The 20,864-nt window shown below is 39.0% G+C and overlaps 1 protein-coding gene across 11 annotated transcripts in view; it reads left to right on the top strand.

The window, feature by feature from the left end:
- Window positions 1–20,864, top strand: part of CCDC30 (coiled-coil domain containing 30) — a 137,214-nt gene that overhangs the window by 69,499 nt on the left and 46,851 nt on the right. For all 11 annotated transcript variants that reach the window (XM_046662520.1, XM_046662519.1, XM_046662515.1 and 8 more), the window contains one exon: window positions 13,623–13,802. In XM_046662520.1, coding sequence (XP_046518476.1) covers window positions 13,623–13,802 — 180 coding nt within the window. The remainder of the gene's footprint in view (window positions 1–13,622; window positions 13,803–20,864) is intronic.

The raw sequence follows: 20,864 nt of genomic DNA, 5'->3' as shown, positions 1-20,864 counted from the left end.
TTTTCCGCTTTGGGGCCCCTGAATTTTATGCCTACTAAAAAATTGCTTTTACCTTTAGAGTGGGCTCTGAGTCCAAGATTCACAGTCGTGAAACCCCGTTGCAGAAGTGGGAAGAGCATATTGGAGAGACTGTGGGGAGCAGGTGTGATAGTGGTCGGAAGACCAAAGAGCCGAGAAGCTGGGTCACAGCATCTAGGTTTGCTGTAGGGAAAGAAGAAAGTCTGGTTCTTGAGCACTGGAACAGTGTATTACAGGATTTCTGAGGGAGATTGTTCTAGTATCTCTATATTAGATGAATTGGAGAGGAAAGACAGACCAAGTAATCCAGGTATAAGCCACTGATGAAGAGATAGGGGCCTAGATTGACTAAGAGGCAATGGAGAGGAAATGGCCAATCTGAATGCTTTTCAGAGAAGGAGTTGACATTAACGATCAAAGCTGACAAAAATCCACCCAGTTGATTTGGGATAACTGGCAGGAATACTTGCCACAGGGAGCAAGGCTGTGGCCTTAATTCATTTGGAGGTGGGGGACGTTGCCATGAAAAAGATACTGGGCTTCTCTATAAAGAGCTTCTTGCTGTCACCCGTTTCCACAACTTGGTCCAAACTGCTTCCCATCCCTGGGACTGTGAGAAGTCTATATATCTTCCTATGCTTCCCTTTCTCCTCTTCTCGTAATGTTCCCCTGCTTGCTTTTCTCCTGTGCCCCACTTCACAGACTCCACTTATCTCAGAGCCATCACACAATCACATTCAATAATAAATTGAGTATCTACCGTGTGCCAGGTACTGTAGGTAGATACTGAGAATACAAAATAAGACGCAGTTCCTACCCTTATGGTACATAAAGCCTGATGGGGGAAGTCAGACAGTTAAACAAGGGAATATTGGATACTAGAGGAGAACAAAGGAGGGGCCCCAGCTCAGGCTATAAACCAGAAAATATTCTTAAAGGAAATGGCAAACTGAGCCCTAAAGTATGGGTAATCAAGAACCAAGCAAAGAGATGGGAGAGTAATATTCAGGGGGATATGACATGTGCAAGGGAAAGCATGATTTGTTTGAGGACCTAAAAGTGACCTCAGTGCTGCTATATAGCATAGAATGTGAAGAGAGGAAATGGGGACGGAGATGATGAGAATGAAGAGGTAGTCAGGGAGTCCATCATGAAGGAACACGAATGCCTCCATTAGGGAGTTTGACAGTAGGAAACTACTGCAGGGTTTAGTAACATAGGAGAGACAAAAACAGATTTGTGCTTTAGAAAAATCACTCTGCTTGCTGTGTGTGAAATTGATTGTGGATACAAGAACTAGGATAGCAAGACCAGTTAGGAGGCTGTTATTGTAATCTAGGTGAGAGATGATGGTGTTTGTGGGGATGGAGAAAAGGGAATGGAATTGAGAGGAGGTAGGATGAACAGGACTTAGGGATTGATGAATATAGGAAGCAAGGAAGAAGGTAAGGTAGGTAGAGGCTTGAGTATAGGAACAAGCTAAGGAAGACTTCTAAGTTTCTGATTTGATGGTGTCATTCACTGAGTTAAGGAACATAGTTTTGAGGGAGGAGAGAACATATTGACATGTCTTTGGAACAGTCATGTGGCGATGTTCAACAAACAAGTAGATTTATGGGTTTGGAACTCAGGAGAGAGTCCTGGGCTGGAGAGAAATTTGAGAATCATCAATAAGTAAATGGTCGCAAAAGTCATGTGATAGTTGAAATGGTCCCGTATGTTGCTTAATAAAAGCACCTGAAGGCAGAAACCTAAGGAAAACCTCTCTATAAGAGACAAAAAGAGTACCCCCAAAGGTGACTGAGACAAAAGAGCCAGAGAAATAAAGTCAGGAAAGTGTGTGTCACAGAAGCCAGATTAGAGAGTATTTCAAGAAGGAAGGAATAGTCGATAGTGTCATATACTGTCAAGCATTCAAATAAAATAAGGGGAAAAAAGTGACTACTAAATTTAACAATAAGAAGGTGATTGAGGACTTTAATAAGAGTACTTCCAATGAAGGGCAGAAAACATTGCTTTCCAGATCCCATCTCCTGGGATGGTGAATGGGAGTGAACTAAGGAGGGCATAGGGGATGAGGAAGTGAAAATGCAGAGTATAGATAATGCTTTCCAAAAGTTTTGGTTGTGAAGGGGAGAAGAGAATACAGAGCTGAGGTAAGGGGAAATTTGTGTACGCTTAAATGTTGGTGGGAAAGAGTCCCCAGATGGACCGGTTAGGATTCAGAACACCAGGAGATGGACTAGCCTTGGTCAGGAGGTAGGCCGCCTTGTCCATCGTAGCAGGAGGAAGAATGGGAAGATCAACAGAGGTCCAAGTGAGTTTTTGACTTGAGAGGGACTCAGAGGACTTATTCAAGTATTTCTGTGTCCTCTGTGAAGTAGGAAGCAAAGCCATCTGAGGAAAGTGAGAGAGGAATAGAACCATTAGAGTTTATCACAGTGTGAAAAAAGTTTGAAATAACGACTGTGCAGAATGGAAAAGAAAGCTGACTGCGCAGAGCAGGTAGTGTTGAGGCCCAGTTATGGCCAGAAACCCTGAATTTGTATGGCATCTATCTTTGGGAGTATGTGACATTCTTTAGCAACATTTAGTATAGGCATGAGAAGACAGCTGGATTTATCCAGCATTGAGGTTTTGCTGCCTGAGTGCAGTGGAAGGACAATGGGGCAAGAGAGTTGAACATTTTATTTAGACAGTGATTAAAATAATGAACTCTAGACTCCACATTGGACAATGAAGCAAGTAAAGGGAGCTGACAGAAAAAGAGACTAGGAATTGAAGGTACTTATGATTGCACTGAGAACAAATTATGTAAAAAGAAAAAGCTGGAATCTGGATATCCAATTTTAGTATTTCAGAAGTGAAGCAGTTACTGATGATATAACCCATAGTGATGTTATACAAGTAGTTGGCAAAGTGGGAGAGACGAGAAGGTAATTGGAAATAAGGAGACTGAGGAAGTGAGATGTCAAGTTGGTGGGTGATCTCTATGGACCTTGGATTCTTCCAGGATGATGGCAGGACTTGAGGTGAAGAAGACGCCAGAGAGCCATGAGCCAAAATCTTCAATTGAAGAGAAGTAGAGAGTGTTACAGCACGCCTAGCATGGTCCCATGCACATAGAAGCTGCTCAGTAAGCCAAATTGATTGATTCTTGTAGTACATCTCTTCTACTAGATTTTAAGCTACTTTAAGATAATGGACTATGTCTTGTTCTTCTGTTGTTTATAGTGCTTTTGTTATAGAGTAATGGAATCTTAGAATAGGAGGGACCTGCAGGAGATCTTCTAACCGTGGTTTTCAAACTTCTACCTTCCAAAACTTTAGGAGCTCTATAGAAGGGGCTCAGAAACGACCTTGGGAGATGAAGAGAGACTGATGAGTGAGACCATGAGCCCTCCGCTCCCATATCAGCTGGAGAAGATCCACTTTATCTGTTTCATATGTGGAGTTCTATGTAAGATTTTACTTCAAGAAAGGGTCCACAGCTAAAATAAGTTTGAAAACCACTGGTATTTAGCTAAGTCTTCTCTTTTCACAGAAGAGGGCTCTGAGACCAAGAGAACTGAGATGACTATTTCAGTCACAGTCACATACTTAGCAAGTTATTAGCAGGACTACGTGAGGTCCCAAATCTCCTAACTCTGAGTCAGGAGAAGTTACCACTTCATCTGCTTTGGAGAGAACATCGTCACAAATATCCCAAGGACAAGAAGGTGCTGGGACACTTGTTTTTTAGGTCAATGAGCTTTATGGTGTTAAAAAATTGCTCAGGACTGACTTAGTCTCTGTATGTGCACAACACGGGAGAGGGATAGGAGGAAGAGTGAAGCCTAGTCCATCTTGTTCTGGACTGTCTCCAGTGTCGAGAACAATGCCTGACACATAGGAGGTACTCAAAAAATATTTGAATGAATGAAATTTTTGCCCTACTCCCATTATGTACTTTCAGCTGAACCCCAAGTTGTACTTCCAATAGCAGCCCCAAGCTTCCAGAGCCCAGCTGATCTCAGCCTGGGTTTGCTTCATTAGGAAGCTTGAGCCAGAACAGCTGGTAGCTTCTTCTTGCCCTTAATGCCTAATGAGCTTTATTTTTTCTAACACACTCTCATTCACCGTCCCATTGTATCCTTACTACCTTTATCAAGAATTTTTTGATATATGTTCAAGTTGATTTTCATTTCCAGTTCAACTTGACAGTGAATTTAGATCCATTTCACAGACTGATGTATTTTTCCTCTTTCTCCAAATTATTCCTTCTTCAGTCCAATCCATTCAGTGAATAGTCCCTCCATTTACACAGTTGATCAAGCCAAAAACTAGGAGTCACCATTGGTTCCTCCCCACCTCTAACCCATCAACAAATCCTATCAGTTCTACCATGAAAATATAAAATATTTAATCTACCTATTTCCATCTATATCTCCACTGCTACTACTCTACTCCATGGCACTAGTATTGCTCACTCGGACCTATCACAATACCTTCCTAACTGGCTTCTCTGCTTCCATACCTCTTTCCCAATCCATTCTCCAGGGAGCAACCAAAATGGTCTTTTAAGAATGCAAATTGAATAATAACACTCCCTCTCTTAAAAACCTCTCAATGGCTTCCCATTGCACTTAAAATAAAATCTAAACCCTGACCATGACCAATAAGGCCCTCTGAGATTTGGCCTCTGCCTACCTCTCCAATTCCATCTTTGTGCCATTCCCCACCTTGTTCATCATGCAGACTTTCAGATCCTCTGCTTCCCTCCTGCTTTGCCTGCTCCTTAACCCTTGGCCCTATTCTATTCTAATTCTAACTAGTCTATTCTCCATTTGTATAAGTTTTTCATTTCAAGAATGTTATATAAATGTAACCATGCAATATGTAATCTTTTGAGGTTGGCTTTTTTCACTCAAGCTAATTCTCTAGAGCTCTTCTAGGTTATTGTGTGTATCAGTAGTTGGATCCTTTTGATTGCTGAGTGGTGTTCTCTCTGTTGTTTGGATTGGGTAATTTCTATTGTTCTGTCTTCAAGTTCACTGATTCTTTTCTCTGTCCCCTCTATTCCACTGTTGATTCCATCCATTGAGTTTTTCAATTTTGGTTATTGAATTTTTCAGTTCAAAAATTTCCATTTGGTTCTTCCTTAAATATTCTATTTCTTTGCTGAGACTTTCTAGTTCTTTTCTATTTTTTTTCTTTTCTTTTCTTCTTCTTTTCCCCAAAGCCCCCCAGTACATAGTTGTATATTCTAGTTGTAGGTCCTTCTGGTTGTGCTATGTGGGACACCACCTCAGCATGGCTTGATGAGTGATGCCATGTCCGTGCCCAGGATCTGAACTGGTGAAACCCTGGGCCACTGAAGCAGAGCACGCAAACCCAACCGCTCGGCCATAGGGCTGGCTCCTCTAGTTCTTTTCTGAGACTATTTTTTCATTTGTTTCAAGTGTGTTCATAGTTACTCATTGAAGCATTTTTACAATGGCTGATTTAAAATCTTTTCCAGATAATTCTTGATTTTCTCATCTATTGTTGCCTTTTCTCATTCATGTTGAGATTCCTTTGGTTCTTGGTATGATGAGTAATTTTAGATTAAAAATGAATATTTTGGGTATTATGTTATGAGGCTGTAGATCTTATTTAAACCTCCTGTTTATATGGCTTCTTCTGACACCAATCTGGCAGTGGAAGCTGGTGCTCTCTCATTACCACCCCAGGTTGGGTAGAAGTCCAGGTTCCCCACTCAGTCTCCATGGACACCCAAGGAAAGAAGGGCTCCTCATTACTGCCAATGAGGATGGGAGTTCCTACTCCCCACTAGGCCTCTGCTTATACTGTTCTGACTGTGAGGGGGAAGAATGCCTTGTTATTGCTCCCCCCTTTGCCCCCGTGATATCATGAGGAGGATGGGTATGGGTGGTCTTGTTACACTGGGTGGTGGTGAAAGTCTTGACTCTCCATAGGCCTCCTCGGACATCACCCCAGTGGAAAGGGACAAGGATGCCTCCTTACTGCCAGGTAGGAATGAAAGTCCAGACTCCCCATATCTGTTACTGCCTGGCAGGGATGAAAGTCCCTGCTCCCTATTGGCCTCTGACACCACCCTAGTGGGGAATTTTGGGTGTCTCATTATAGCCTGGTGAAGGTGGAAGTATAGGCTCCCAGCTTGACCTTTGCTGACATGGGTGGGGATGGGGACCACAGTTTTTTCTGTGGTGTTTGACTGGAGTAAAGTGAGTATTGTCCAAAAGGTTTTTTCTTGCTTGGCTTTCCATTTCCTGGTCTTCTATCTAGTGAGAACAGGCTTTCGTCTGTGCTTCTTGGTGTTGTCTGGGTTGCCAGCTTCTTCAGCTCCAAGTCCTGGATATATGAGGCCAAAAGAAAACCCAGGACACTCAGCCATGTCATTCCTCAGGTCTGGAGTTTCCTAACTGGTCTAACTTCTTTCCACCTTTCAGAGTCTTCTTATGTTTGTTTTATATATAACGCCCAGGGTTTTTAGTTGCACTTGGTGGGAGAAATAGGGAAAAGTATGTCTACTCCATCTTCCTAGAAGCAGTTTTTCCATTTTTAAAAATATAACGTAAATGTTTTCATTTTCCCAGTCTTCAAGTGTATCTAGCTTTTATTGGATTAGGAAAAGGAAAAGGGTTTATGGAGGATAGAAAAAAATCATTGTTATTTTATCAGAAATTTATTTTTAAGACATTTCACTCTATCTCCTATTGTTGTGAATCATTTGAATATATCATCTTTAAAAGACTGCTGAGTTCAAAATAAAATATTTAATTCTTTTTATATACAGTGTTAAAGGAATTTTAAAAGGAAAAAAACTTCCCTAGACACAATTTTTCCCCTGTTCCCTTCTGGTTTATATATATATATTTTTTCTATAGTATGTATTATGCTTATATACCTATACATACATATATATTGTTTATTGTTCCACCATTTTACTTTAATAGGTATTTTTCATGTTGATGAATAGTCTCTATACCACTTTCAGGTTGATTTAACTTTAATCCTCTTAGCCATTTCCATGTCTCCATTTAGTCACTGTTTTAAATAGCATGGTTATGAGCATTATTATACATTCAGCTTTTTTCTTCTTCTGAGTTATTTTATGGCAGTAGGTTCATTGGTATGCAATTATTCAGTCTGAAAGGATCTGAACATTTTTATGGCTCTTGATCTGTATTGCCAAATTGCTTTCTTGAAGAATTTGAGCACCAACTATAATTTGTGAAGCATGCTGTGCTAGGCTCTGAGGTACCTGAAACAAGATTAAGGGAATAAAAACAAAATTGGCATGTTTGTGTTCACTCTGCTTTCCATCCACACTCTCCAACATGCCGTCGAAGGTGCATTCCTCTGCTTGATGTACGTGGCTCATATGGTTTTCCTCCTTCCTCTCTGGCTTCTCAGCCTCCTCTTCATGCTCCCATTCCCCTGATTGTTTTCCTTACAAGTCTTTAGGCTCCTGTCTAGAATGATCTTCCTCCTCTCACTTTCCCCCTTCTCCCTGGCTCATCTCATCCAATCCCAAAGTTTCTGCTCACGTCCTTCTGTACCTGGATCTTCGCCGCTGGCATCTCTCCAGTCTACGTCCACATTCCCGCTTCTTGATCTACCATCCACATTCCCATTTGCCCCAGTCAGAAATCCAGGTGTCATCCATTATTCCTTTTTCTCTCTCACCTACCACATCCAATGAGTGACAAATCTTATCAATATTGTCTTTTAAAAATCTCTAGAATCCTTTGCTTCTTTCCGTTCCCACCATCCTATTCTAGTCACTGTTATTTATTTCGTGGGTCACTACAGCAGTCCCTCAACTGCTTTCGCTACCACACGGCATCCAAATGACCTTTCTAACGCGCGTTCTCTGTCTTACCTCTGGGCTGTTACCTCTCTTGTTTACTAAGTCATCTGGCAACACCTTTATTTTTCCCTGTTCTCATCTATCCAACACCCCCCCCAACATACATACACATGAGCAAGTGTGCACATAACTCCACCTTTACATTTCCCCAGCTGCGCCTGCTCATCCATCAGGCCTCAGATTACTTACTGCTTACTACGTACTACTACTTAAGTACTAGTTTACTTACTACTAGATGACTAATCACGTGTTTACTTACTCTTATTTCTCCTTAAACTGTAAGCTCCTTAGGGCAGGAATTATGTCCTGTCGTAGCCCCAGTGCCTCCCAAAGTGCCTGGAGCTTATTGAACTATTTTTTTTTAATCTTTATAAGCTGTGTCTGCCCAATGCTATACTAAAAGTTGAAAAACTCACTTAAACTGGTTGTTCAGGTGTCAACAAAAATCCGTGAGGGGTCATCTTCCTGAATGTGAGAGAAAAATATGACTCATTTGTTTTAAAAGTTTACTTATAAGAATAAGCTAATCGCTCTGCTGTAGCGTTCAAGTTGAAAATCTTATTTGCAGCACTTGACTGGTAGAGTTTTGTTCTCCATATTCTGCTACACGCTGTATAGTGAGCGTTTTGATAGTTTTTTTTTATCATTATATTTGCATCAAGTCCTGAACTAGGAGAAAGCCAGCAGAAGGAAATAGCAGAGGAGTCAGTAAAGGAGGGCACTTTTCCAAGAGAGGGGCAGAAGGAGGCGAGCTCACAGCAGAACCGAGATGTGAACCGGGAAGAACAGCAGTTGCCCTTGAAGCCTGAGGAAGCCATGAGGCTTAGAGAAGAGCTGAGCCGTATAAATCAGAACCTCCTTCAGTCTCAGAGCTCTGGGGATAGTTCAGATGACGCTAGTGCCCAGGTAGGTGCTGTAAACACGTGCCCTGACTGGGTCCGTTTCCATAGATCGGCTGTGGATATAAGCATAATTTTTATGTCATCATTAGTGTGTATTTGTTGAGCAATACCATAACCATGGCCCGAATGGTAATAAAATAGCAACCAAAATCTGAACTAAGCCGTCAATTGATGCGCTTTGTAACACAGGGTTCTTAGTTTCCATCCAGCTCAGCAGGAAAAACTGCTGATTGGCTGCCCTGGGTAGGTGGGTTGGAGAATGGCAGGATTTGTGCCACATTTTCTATTCCTGGTACCTAGCTTAGATGCACAAGATGCTTTGTTTTGTTGGAGAAAAGACCACTGACTTGGAATTATTTTAAATATGGCTTTTGCTACTTACTAGAGATCTGCCTGCAGGAGAAATAAAGGGAGTGACTGCCAGCCACGCCTCAGTTCTTATACCTCAATCTTACAGGATCCCTCTTGTACAGATTAAGACTTCCCTACACACACCTTTCTAGGAATTATTTCGAGATCCACAGAGGGAGGCCTTTGTACTCATGAGTAAACCAACTTCGAAAGACTGATATATTTGAAAAGTGATTCAAGTATACATTTAGAAAAAAAGGGAGAGTAACGGTAAAGGAAGTCAAAAATATATTTGAAAAGAGGTTCAGATACAGTGTTTGAAAACTAGGCAAGTCACAGTAAACAAGGAAACTATACACCTGAAAGAAGATTCAGATACATTTGAAAGGAAAGGTCGTCAGTCACTGGGTTTGTTCAGAAGACTCAAAGGAAGTGTGACATCAGATATTCAAAAAGAGGTTAATTTGGGGGCCGGCCTGGTGGCATAGTGGTTAAGTTCACGAGCTCCACTTCAGCAGCCCAGTGTTCACAGGTTCGGATCCCAGGCACGGATCTAGCACCACTCATCAGGCCATGCTGTGACAGGCATCCCACATATAAAATGGAGGAAGACAGCACAGATGTTAGCTCAGGGCCAATCTTCCTCAGCAAAAAGAGGAGGATTGGCAGCAGATGTTAGCTCAGGGCTAATCTTACTCAAAAAAAAAAAAAAAAAGTTTAATTCTACACATCCTAGACAGGCCCTTTTTTGGGCAGTGGGCCAGTGTAGGAGGCTTGGGCAGAGGCTAACACTGAGGTCATGAGGATTGTAAAATCTTTGCTTATGAGCTTAAAATGATCCATGTACTTTTAGAATAATGATATTTGGAGTATGAGAAGTAACTCTCTGGTAAATTTATTAATTTTCTTTAATTTACCCTTTCCCATTGTTTGAAGAATCATTTCTCAATACCCAGGCAGGAGGTGAAAACTATTAAATATGTAAAAATTCTGTGGGAAACCTGGGAGAATAGCCACTTTGTGAAAGGACGTATAGTCCTAAATACCACATAGCCTCTTAGGCTATTATTCTTGCATATTTCAGTAATTTTTTTCATAATAATGGCTTTGAATTATTGAAAGGAGTGTAAGTTGCTCTTATTCACTTATTCAACCAATATTAATTGTGTATCTATGATGTGTCAGGCCCTGTGTTAAGGCACATACAGCAGTAAACAGGTGTGGGCCTCATGGGAAAAAATAACATACTCGTATTTTGAACTTCACATTTCCCAAAGCACCATCATACACACTATTTCATTTTCTTCTTTAAGCTGGCAAGGAAGAAAATACATTTTAGACAGGTTTTTTTCTGTAATGTACTGTGCAGTGATAATTTCAGAACTTCTTTCTGTGTATAGGGTTCTTTGACCTCCTGATGGCTATAGATTGTTCTGCTTTTTAGTTCTTGTGTATGTGTGTAGTTTTTTGGTCTTCAGCCCTGTTGCCAGGTTGGTGTCTGGTTCCTAGCTGCTATCCATGTGTGCTGTGTCTTCTAGTATCAACGTGCAAACCTAAGCAACTACAGGCTGAGACGAGATATCAAACTTTAAAGAATGCTTATAAATGGCAAATACATAGAAAAAAGAACCGTGAGAGCCTCTTTCATGAGTGTGTGAGCTCTATTGTTCATATGTATTTGTGACATCATCTGGGCTGCTGATGGCCTTTGGGGGCTTAATGTCTATATTCCAGATGAGGTTGTGATAGGTGATTTCGAGATATTACTTTCCCAGTATTCTTGAAACAAGCTGGAACGACCATTAATTATCTCAATTTTATCTGTTTAAAACCTAACTTCATGTTTTTTCATAACACTATTGAATATTTACTATGCTCTAGGCACTATACTAAATACCCTGTTTATATGAAGCAATACAATGAGGCAGGAATATTATTTTTGCCATTTTATCGATGAGGAAACTGAGGCTTTACAGAGGTTAATTAGCCCAAAATGACACATTGTGGCAGAACCTGGGTCTGTCTACTCTAGAGCTTGACCTTTTAACTGCTATGTCATTTGCTTCCAATTGCTGAGAAACTCAAAGAAAGAACACAGTTCTCATGTCAGGCTAATTTCCTAAGGAAGGCTGGCAAGCTGACTCCCCAACGCTCTCTCTGTTGTGGATTATCTTGGTGAATTCATCCAGGGTTTGGCCCTTAAGCTTGCAGGCTTAAAAACTTGATGTATTAGCCCCCTAGATTAGATCTGTGTCTTGTGGATAAACTCACATTAAACCAAACTTTCAAGACTACTGGGTAAAATCAAAATGTCAATTAGTTATTCTTCTGTAATAATTAATTATAAATATCCCTTGTTAAAGGTTACTGTTTAAATGAACAGTTGCATTACCTGTAGAGAGCTAAGAAAGACAAATCAAAATCTGAAGGATGTTTGATGAATAGGGAGCCAGAACAAGTGGACTTAGTTTGATAATTGACATATTCACAGATTATGGTGGCCTGTTGCATCTGCATTCACTGGATAAGAATATTTAAAGCTAGTAGTGTTTAACTCTGTTTCCACAATAGGAATGATCTTGTCATTGGGACCAGCATATGAACTTGGTTTGTATTAAATTTTTATTTTATTAAGATAATATTTTAAAATATTAAAAGCTAAATTTTAGGCCTATAAAATTAAGGTAATTCATGCTGGTTCCAACTTTAATTCTTAAGGTATTATAAATTCTTTGAGATGGAAGAGATATTAGGCATCATCTGGTCTTATGCTTTTACTTTGCAGATGGGTAAACTGACACCCCGAGAGGATAATTGCCTTAATAAATCTGTTGACTGATCAAGAAAGGACCCCTATGTGCTTTGCTTGTCCCTCTTAGCAGCCTGAATGGGTCTTTATGCCTCTGCAGTAACTTCCTACCAGGAAGTAATTTACATGTTGGCAACTTGATTGGCTGCCTGGTAGCTTCTTTAATAGTTGCCTTTCTTGAAAATAATTTGCATTTCTACTCTGGCAAGCTGACTTTACCGGAAAATGTAGGCAGGAGGAACTACTGTTCTGGCTTTTCTCATCTTCAGAACAGGTGAAAAACTTCTGTACTTTTGTCCCGTTGATTAAATGGGGTGATTCTCTTGCATACTCTGTTTTGGTATGGTAAATGGCTATCTAGGCTGGTGATTACGTATTAATTGTCGAAAGCTGCTGTATAATGATTAAATCAGAAGATAGAGTGGTGATAGGGCTTTCCAGGCTTCAGGAGAATGCTTGTTTTCAGGCGAAAGAAGGCAGTTAAAGGAAAGCAAAGTCAGGTGCATGATCTGTAATGGGTAAGGTGACTGAGTGCTCGCTCTGTGCTGGGCATTGTGCTCAGTGCTTGAATGCGTTATCCCACTTCCCCTTTACTCCATCCGGCGCTTATCATTATTATCCCCATTTTAAGATGAGGAAAATGAAACGGAGAAAGACTAAGTAACTTTTCCAAAATCGTCCAATTAGTAAGTGATAGAGTCAGGATTGAAACCCAGATGTATCTAATTCCACAGTTAGGGTTCCTAATAATTACATTATAATCCCATTAAAGGCTTTTCTCTAGGGGCCTCAGACACTTGCAACTCCAAAACAAGCAAACTGGAGTTTGACTGCTTTCTGACTAAACCAAGATAGGGATTGAAGGGCTAACAGGACTTGGGGAATTCTGTGCTGCAATTCCATTGTGAGCGAGATAGAGCTAGAATAAAGACATGGGCTTTTCAGAAAGTCACGGACAGGAAGGACACCGGACCAGGACTCGGGGAACGCTAAGTATATCTCATCTGTTGAATTGGATAAGGTTAAATTCTTTATCTACTCAGCACACCTGTGTGTGCCCACCTTTTAGACATCCCAAATGACTACTCCTTTGGTCAAGGTAGTTTTATTGCACTGGAGAGACGTGATAAGAGAGTATGTTGTTAGTAACTGAAGAGGAATCATCAGGTAGTGAAAAGGAAGTGATGAGAAAGGCTAGGAATTTAATATATCTTGCTAAATCTTCTCTCTCCTTTTGCCAAGAGACACAACACATATATGCACACACGCACACATGCACACACACCACTCAAACACATTCACACTCTACTTCTTCACGCGTTGACTCTTTGAGCTCCCCATTTAAAGCACGTCGCCATGTAAATTGTCCATGCTTGTGTTCCCCTTCATTAATAGGAAAAATAAGAAAATTGCTTATCTATGCTTGACTGCTTTTGTTCACCTAATTTCTTTGATAGCTTCACTCTAATATAGGAGTTAAACTATATGAACATGCACCAACTAGCCATAAATGTAAAAGAGTAATTTGTTGTAGGTAAGCCAATTCCCAAAACATTTCCCTGTGAATAATCACATTCTGACAATTCTGGTTCTGAGGGCTGGAACCCTTGTTTTACCAATATTCTTTCAAATTGTCCATGTTTCTCTTTTAAAATGTTTGTTTTAGGATCCATCACCTGGAGAAAAACTGAAATACCAGCAGCAAGAGGAACTACAACAACTTCGCCAGAATTTGCACCGGCTCCAGATTCTTTGCAACTCAGCTGAGAAAGAGCTTCGCTATGAGCGAGGAAAGAACTTGGACTTAAAGCAACATAATAGCTTACTTCACGAAGAAAGCGTTAAGGTAATTCTCGTGGGCGCGCGCTTTGTTGAAGGACCTCAGTTACTCCACTGACCCTGGGAATAAACGCATCAAAATTCCTCAACTTTATAACTCACGTTAGGGGCCACAGATGGGTGGACAACGTGAGCTATCTGATAAGTCACTCCTGTAACTTTTCCCCACCAAGCAGGCACGCAGCGCAGTCGCTCCTCTGCTGTTGAAGAGGTGTGTGTGCTGTCCACCTACAAGGATGGAAAGTTAAGTTACACGATCTTTTGAAATCATTACCTAAAACTTTTAGCCCTTACTAAATTTCAGTGACCTGAGCCCAAACCCTGCTTGTCCTGCCCGAATTCTATGTCTAGACTTATTTATCCCTCATAGATGTATCCATTATTGTTTGAATCCAATGTCTGCTGCACCAAGGTACCATTCCCGGGAGGGGGAAATTGTTCTTCCTCTCAGAATGCGTGAGAAAGTTCTGGGAACATCCCCCAGGCATGCTTGTTTTAAAATAATCTATGTAGGACTGTCATCCACAGGTTCATCTAAATTTTTTGAACCACGTAAATGTTTAAACTGAACCACCATGTAAAATACTACTTCCTTTTACTTGTGGTTCAATTCTGTAAATGTATATTAGGGACCTGGATAGCCCCTATCTAAGGTTCTGGAATTCAACATCCAACAAATATTTATTGAGCGTCAGTCATATGCTGGGCAGGCAACCTTGTTGCTACTGAGGGTTTAATGGTAGGCAAAACAGACATAATCTTTATCCCCTGGTGCAAGGGTCAGCAAACTTTGGCCCATGGGTCAAATCCTGCCTGCCTTCTGTTTTTATAAAGTTTGGTTGGCACACAGCCATATCTGTTTTTTACATATTTTTGATGGCTGCTTTTGAACTACAAAAGCAGATTTGAATAGTTCTAACAGAGACCCTATGGCACACAAAGGCTAAAATGTTTACTATCTGGCCCTTTATAGGAAAAATTTGTCTACCCCCGGTGTAGCAAGATCAATGGACTTTATTTGAAAAGTGACATAAAAATGGATTAAGAAAGGTCCCTACTTTTCATGAGCTCAGAGTCTAATAGGAGAGAGAGAGAAAAAAAAAAAATAGTCATTTATCCCAAACTTCAAGGGAAGCCCTTTTAAGAGTTCTGGTATTTCAGAGTTATTTGAATAAACCTCTTCCCTATCTTCACCTCTCTTGTTTTTTTGAATATTTATCCTATTCCCTCAAGCCTTTGTAGGTTTAAATTAAATTCCAAATCTTTATCACATTTCCTTGTAAGACAGCCTTTTACCTTTCCCTTCAAACTTATTTCTTAGACCATTTTAACTGTCAGCTCTGAATATATTCAAGCAATACTACATCTTTCTCAAGGGGCAACGATCAGAACACTGGTCATGATGTCTTCTTTTTGATTGGCACCCTATAAGTATTTCTTGAATTAGTGAACGAGTCCTTCAGGGATGGGTAAATGATAACTTGGTAAAAAAAAGAGACGATATTTTTGGTTCTGTTTTAAAGCTCCTTCATGGTGGGGTAAAACATTGGCCATTTTAGTAACAAGACATCAGTCTTTTGGCTGGTCGCCTAGGCCAGGCACCTAAGCAGAGTCATATACAGCAGCCAACCACCTTTTATTGGCAGTTTCTCCACTTTATTATAAATCTCCCCACGACCCTAAAGGGTCAGCATGTTAGAGATGAGAAAACTGGTCAAGGTTGCAAAGCTAGCAAATTGTGGAGTCAGAACTTAAACCCAGCCTTATTTCTCTCTTTCCTGTGTAGAGCTGTATTTCCATATTATACCCCTCCTCAGTTTGGTGTCATTTTGGAACTTTAGGTTTGAAAACTTAGAGCTCACTTTTTAAAATCCACTCAGAGATGATCAAACTCTGGGTCCCTGGCTAATGTTAGATGTACTTATAAGACCGATTAAGAAACCAGAATATTTATTGCTTTTAAACCATTTTATTTTGAAATATAACACTCAGGAAGTACATAAAACATAAATATATAGTTTAACAAATTGTTGTAAAGTGACTACTTGTGTAACCACCACCCAGGAGAAGAAAAAGCACATTGCCCACATACCAGTGGCCCCTGAGAGCCTCTTTCCCATCATAGTCCCATCGCCTTCTCATCCGAGCAGGGACCACTAATTCTGGTAATTACTCTCTTGCTTTACTTTATAGTTTTACCACCTGTGTATGAGTCCCATGCAATATAGTTGAGTTTTGCCTCTTTTTGAATATTTTACAAATATAATCAATCAGTATATGCCCCTTGTGTCTGTCTTCTTATGATCTACTTTGTTTGGAAGATTCTATCGTGCTGTGGTGTATAGCCATTGTCCATTCGTTTTCTTTGCAGTATAGTATTCCACCATAAGAAAATGCCATAATTTATTTATTATTTCTATGGTTTATGGACATCTTGCATGTTTTCAGCTTGGGGCTATTAAGAAGATTGCTACAGGCTTGCAGAGCTTCAAGCAGAGAGCCATTCTGCCACCACCAACACTGAGACACTTTACTGGGTCCTCTTCCTGATACTTGGGTGTTCCACCCTAAAGCTGAAGAAGCTGCCCTAGATGCAATATCATTGGCCATAACAGTGTTTGCTCCAGTGTTGCGGTCTCATTTCATCACTACCACCATTACCAAAATGCTGAGTGTTGGCTCTATGACGCGTGAACACAGGTCCCTGAGGCCTGTAGCTTTCTCAGCCTATGATCAATATATTATGAAAGAACTTGTACCCTTTATATTTACAGTAACAGGTTTAGGATTCATACTCTTGAATGAATCCAATGCACTAAATATTCCAACACTCGAGTTCTTCTTTTCTTTGATGTCTTTGTTTCTTCTTCTGTTCTTTGGATCTGAGTCTCACTGAGTTTTTCATGGTTCCATTTTCTTGAAAAATGAAACTTCCAGGCTATCTAATAGGTTAGAGTGCCTTTTGAGAAGAAATTAACAGTAAATAGATTTCTTCCTGTTAATAAGGTTTCAAAAGCTCTACCAATCTTCCAAAGAAAAATGAGAAAATGAAAAAAAAAAAGAGAGAGAGAGGTTGAAGTGGTTTAGAATGACAGGGGGGATAAAGGGGATTTTCACTGGAAAAATAGGAAGCTTATTAAAGCTTAATCTGGAATTTCTTTTGGGGAATACCAAAGAGACAGCTTATTACAGTATTTTTCCTGTTGACCTATATTGACCCACCAATGATATTGAGGCATTTCACTCTTAGCATTTAATTTCTTCATGCATTCATTTCTATTATGTTTAGTAAAGTATTTTGATCGTTTTTACATGTCTGTTAATGTTTTGGGGGATGGCATTTCTGGTCCTCAGAAATTAATGCAAAAGGAGGTTTCATAAACTCAGCACTGTGGACACTTGGGCAGCTTTTACCCAAAGAGTTTTGCCTTTAAACAGAGAGCAGAAGAGAACGTTACTTCACATATGTTCATTTAGTGAATGTAAGACTTTTTCCTGAATAGTGAGATGTATGAAAGGATCTGAGTAATGCCTCTACTTTTTTAAAAATGCTGCTATGAACATTCATGTCCATGTGCCCTCATGTTCATAAGTATGCCTTTCCCTAGATGAGAAGAGTTATTGTGTCATAGGGTATATATGACTTCAACCCTTTCTGAAGTTTCATCCTCCCACCAGCGTGCATGGAGGTTCCTATTGCTCTACATCCTTGCCAACTCTTGATACCGTCAGACTTGAAAACTTTTGCTAATCTGGAATATGCGTATAGTGCTAGCTCCTTGCAGCTGTAATTTGCATTTCCCTGTTCACAAATGAAGTTGAGCAGCTTTTTACATATTTATTTGGCATTTGAGTTCCTCTTTTGTGACGTGCCTGTTCGAAGTTTTGTTTACTTTTCTTTCAGGCTTCTGTCCTTTTAATTTTTCCATTAATTTATAGGAGTTCTTTATATATGAACCCTTGATCAGGTATATATTACAAACCTCTTCTACTCTGGCTTCTATTTTTACTCTCTAAATGTGATATCTTTTGATGGATCGAAGTTTGTCATTTTAATCTAATCAATGTTTACCTTTATAATTGGTGATTTGGGGATCTGGTTTAAGAAATCTTTGTCTACCTTAAAGTTATAAAGATATTCTTCTACTTTAGTATATTGTTGCTTGGGTCATAAAAATATTGGTATATGTGTGGAGTGTTTCTGAGCTCTCTATTCTGTTCCATTATTCTATGTGTCTATTCTTGTGCAAGTAACATGCTATCTTAATTACTTTAGCTTTATGTAAATCTTAATGTTAGATAGAGCAAATCCTTCACCTCGTTCTTCTTGTTCTAGGATGTCTTGGCTATCTTGGCCACTTGATATTCTATATAAATTTTATCATCAGTTATCAAGTAACATGCACATACCCATATGCACTCACAGACAACACATATGTACTCACAACCTTTTGGAATTTTAGCTGGAATTACACTGAATCTATAGACAAATTTGGGCAGAATTTAAATCTTTACAATATTGAATTCTCTAATTTATGAAATATGTGTGTGTATTACATTTAGGTCTGCTTTAATTTCTCTTAATATCATAATTTTCTTTGTGGAGGTCTTATACATCTTTTGTTAGACATATTCCTAGGTGCTGATATTTCCCATACTATTATAAATGGTAGCTTAAAAACTTTTTCATTTTCTCACTAGTGCTTATAGTTGTATATATATTATATATAATATATAGTTATGCAATTAATATATAAAATTGCATGTTTACAATTATGTGCATAAATGTAAACTTGCCACATAAAAATGCAATTAATTTTTTAATAAAAACTTTGCCATACTTTTAAATTAATTCTTATATTTATATTATTTTGGATTTTCTATGTAAGCAATCATATCCGAGAATAAATATAATTTTCTTTCTTCTCTTCTAAATGTTATACCTTTTGGGGTCAATTTTATGATGATGGATGGAAACTAGGCTTTTGGTAGTGAGAATACTGTGGTGTATACAGAAGTCGAATTATAATGCTGTATACCTGAACCTTATATAATGTTATAAACCAGCGTTACCTTGATAAAAAAAAAGAAGAAGAAGAAGAAAGATGCATTCAGCACAGTGTTATTTCAGTGAATGGAAGTGATGCCTGCTATAATGCACGTAGTGAAGTGTTTGAGAATACATTTAATAAAAATTTTTTTAACAAGCTAAAAAAAGAATAAATGTTACTTTTTTTTTAAGATTTTATTTTTTCTTTTTCTCCCCAAAGCCCCCCGGTACATAGTTGTATATATTTTAGTTGTGGGTCCTTCTAGTTGTGGTATGTGGGATGCCGCCTCAGCATGGCCTGATGAGTGGTGCCATGTCCGCGCCCAGGATCCGAACCTGTGAAACCCTGGGCCGCAGAAGCAGAGCACAGGAACATAACCACTTGGCCAAGGGGCTGGCCCTAAATGCTACATCTTTCATTCTTTTTTTCCTGTTCTGTGCAGTGGCTGGTACGATGCTAAAAAGAATTGGTGATAGCGGGTGTCCTTTTCTCATTCCCAATCTCAAAGGAAAAGCTCTCAACTTTCACCAGTTAGTATATTTTTTGTATTTTTTTTAAATAGACGTTCTTGATCACGTTAAGGAAATTATTTTATAGTGTTAGTTTGTTCAGTGTTTTATAACAAGTACTTATTGAATTTCATCAAATTCTTTTTCTGCGTATTTTGAAAAGATAAGATTTTTTACATATTAATCTGTTAAGATGGTGAATTACATTGATTGATTTTCTAATGTCAATTCAACTTTGCATTCCTGGGATAAACGCAACTTCATCATTAATTATTATCCTTTTCCTACATTGCTGATTTTGGCTTGCTAATATGTCTGGGATTTTTGCATCTGAATTCCTGGGTGAAACTGGCTTGTCATTTTCCTTTCTCCTAATGTCTGTGTCAGATGTTGTTGTCACAGTTATCCTAGCCTCTTAACATAAGATGGATAAAATACCCTCTTTTTCTGTTTTCTGGAGGAGTTTGCATAAAATTACAATTATTTGTTGTTAAATAATTACCAGGACTCAACTCTGAATCCTTCTGATTCTAGAGTTTTCTTTTGGGAAGACTTCCAATTACTGATTGTTTCTTAATAGTTGTGAGAAGTCACATTTTTTATTTCTTCTTTTATCAACTTTGGCATATTTTATTTTCCTAGAACTTTTTCCTTTTCATTTACATTTTTAAAATTTCTATTTGAACCTATTTGTCAATTTTTTGACATAGTGATGGTCCTTTTTACTTTTGTGATACTAGTTACCTACGCTTTGCTGCTTTTCTCTTGTTTAGTCTCACTAGAAGTTTATCCATTTTATTAGACTTTTCAAAGAACCAACTTTTAGCTTTGTTGATCCCCTCTATTATATTCTTTTCAGATAAATAACAGATACAGGTATTTCACAGTTTAGAGGCCGTATAGGGTGGAGTACTGGATTAGAATCAGAAAATCTATATTTAGACCTTGGCTCTATCATTTGCCAACTATATTTGAGACTCAGTTTTTTCATCTCTAAAATGAGGTAAAATGTCAATCTCAGCTACTTCATAGATATGAAAGCCTAACCAATGTAAAATAATTATATTAATATCTGCCTCAGTTCCATACTTCAGATACAATAGATGTTCTCTAAGCGGATCTTAAAGAACAACAGTTAACCTGTATTGGGTGTTGCCTGTGTGTCTGGCCTTACTCTTGATGCTTTCATTGCTTTCTTTTATTTAATGTAGCCTCACAAGTGTCCTATGAGATAAGAGGTTATTATCCCCGTATCACAGATGAAGAAACTGATGCTCAGAGAGGTTGAACATTATTAACTTTTAGATTCACTTGATAAAATCTGGTTGGTTAATACAGAGTCACAGGTGGAGGAAATTATTGTTATCATCTCTATGAATTCAGTTGAAAAGCTTTGAGCACAGGGAATTCTGTTTTACATGAGGAAAAGTAAATTCTGTCTCAGCATTCTTGTCTGTGAGCGCTGCCTAGGATGTACATTCATCAGGTTCTGATGTTCCTTAGGCTATT

Source organism: Equus quagga, chromosome 5, assembly GCF_021613505.1.
Source record: "Equus quagga isolate Etosha38 chromosome 5, UCLA_HA_Equagga_1.0, whole genome shotgun sequence".
Taxonomy (NCBI): domain Eukaryota; kingdom Metazoa; phylum Chordata; class Mammalia; order Perissodactyla; family Equidae; genus Equus; species Equus quagga.
This window is presented reverse-complemented; position numbering and strand designations above follow the sequence as displayed.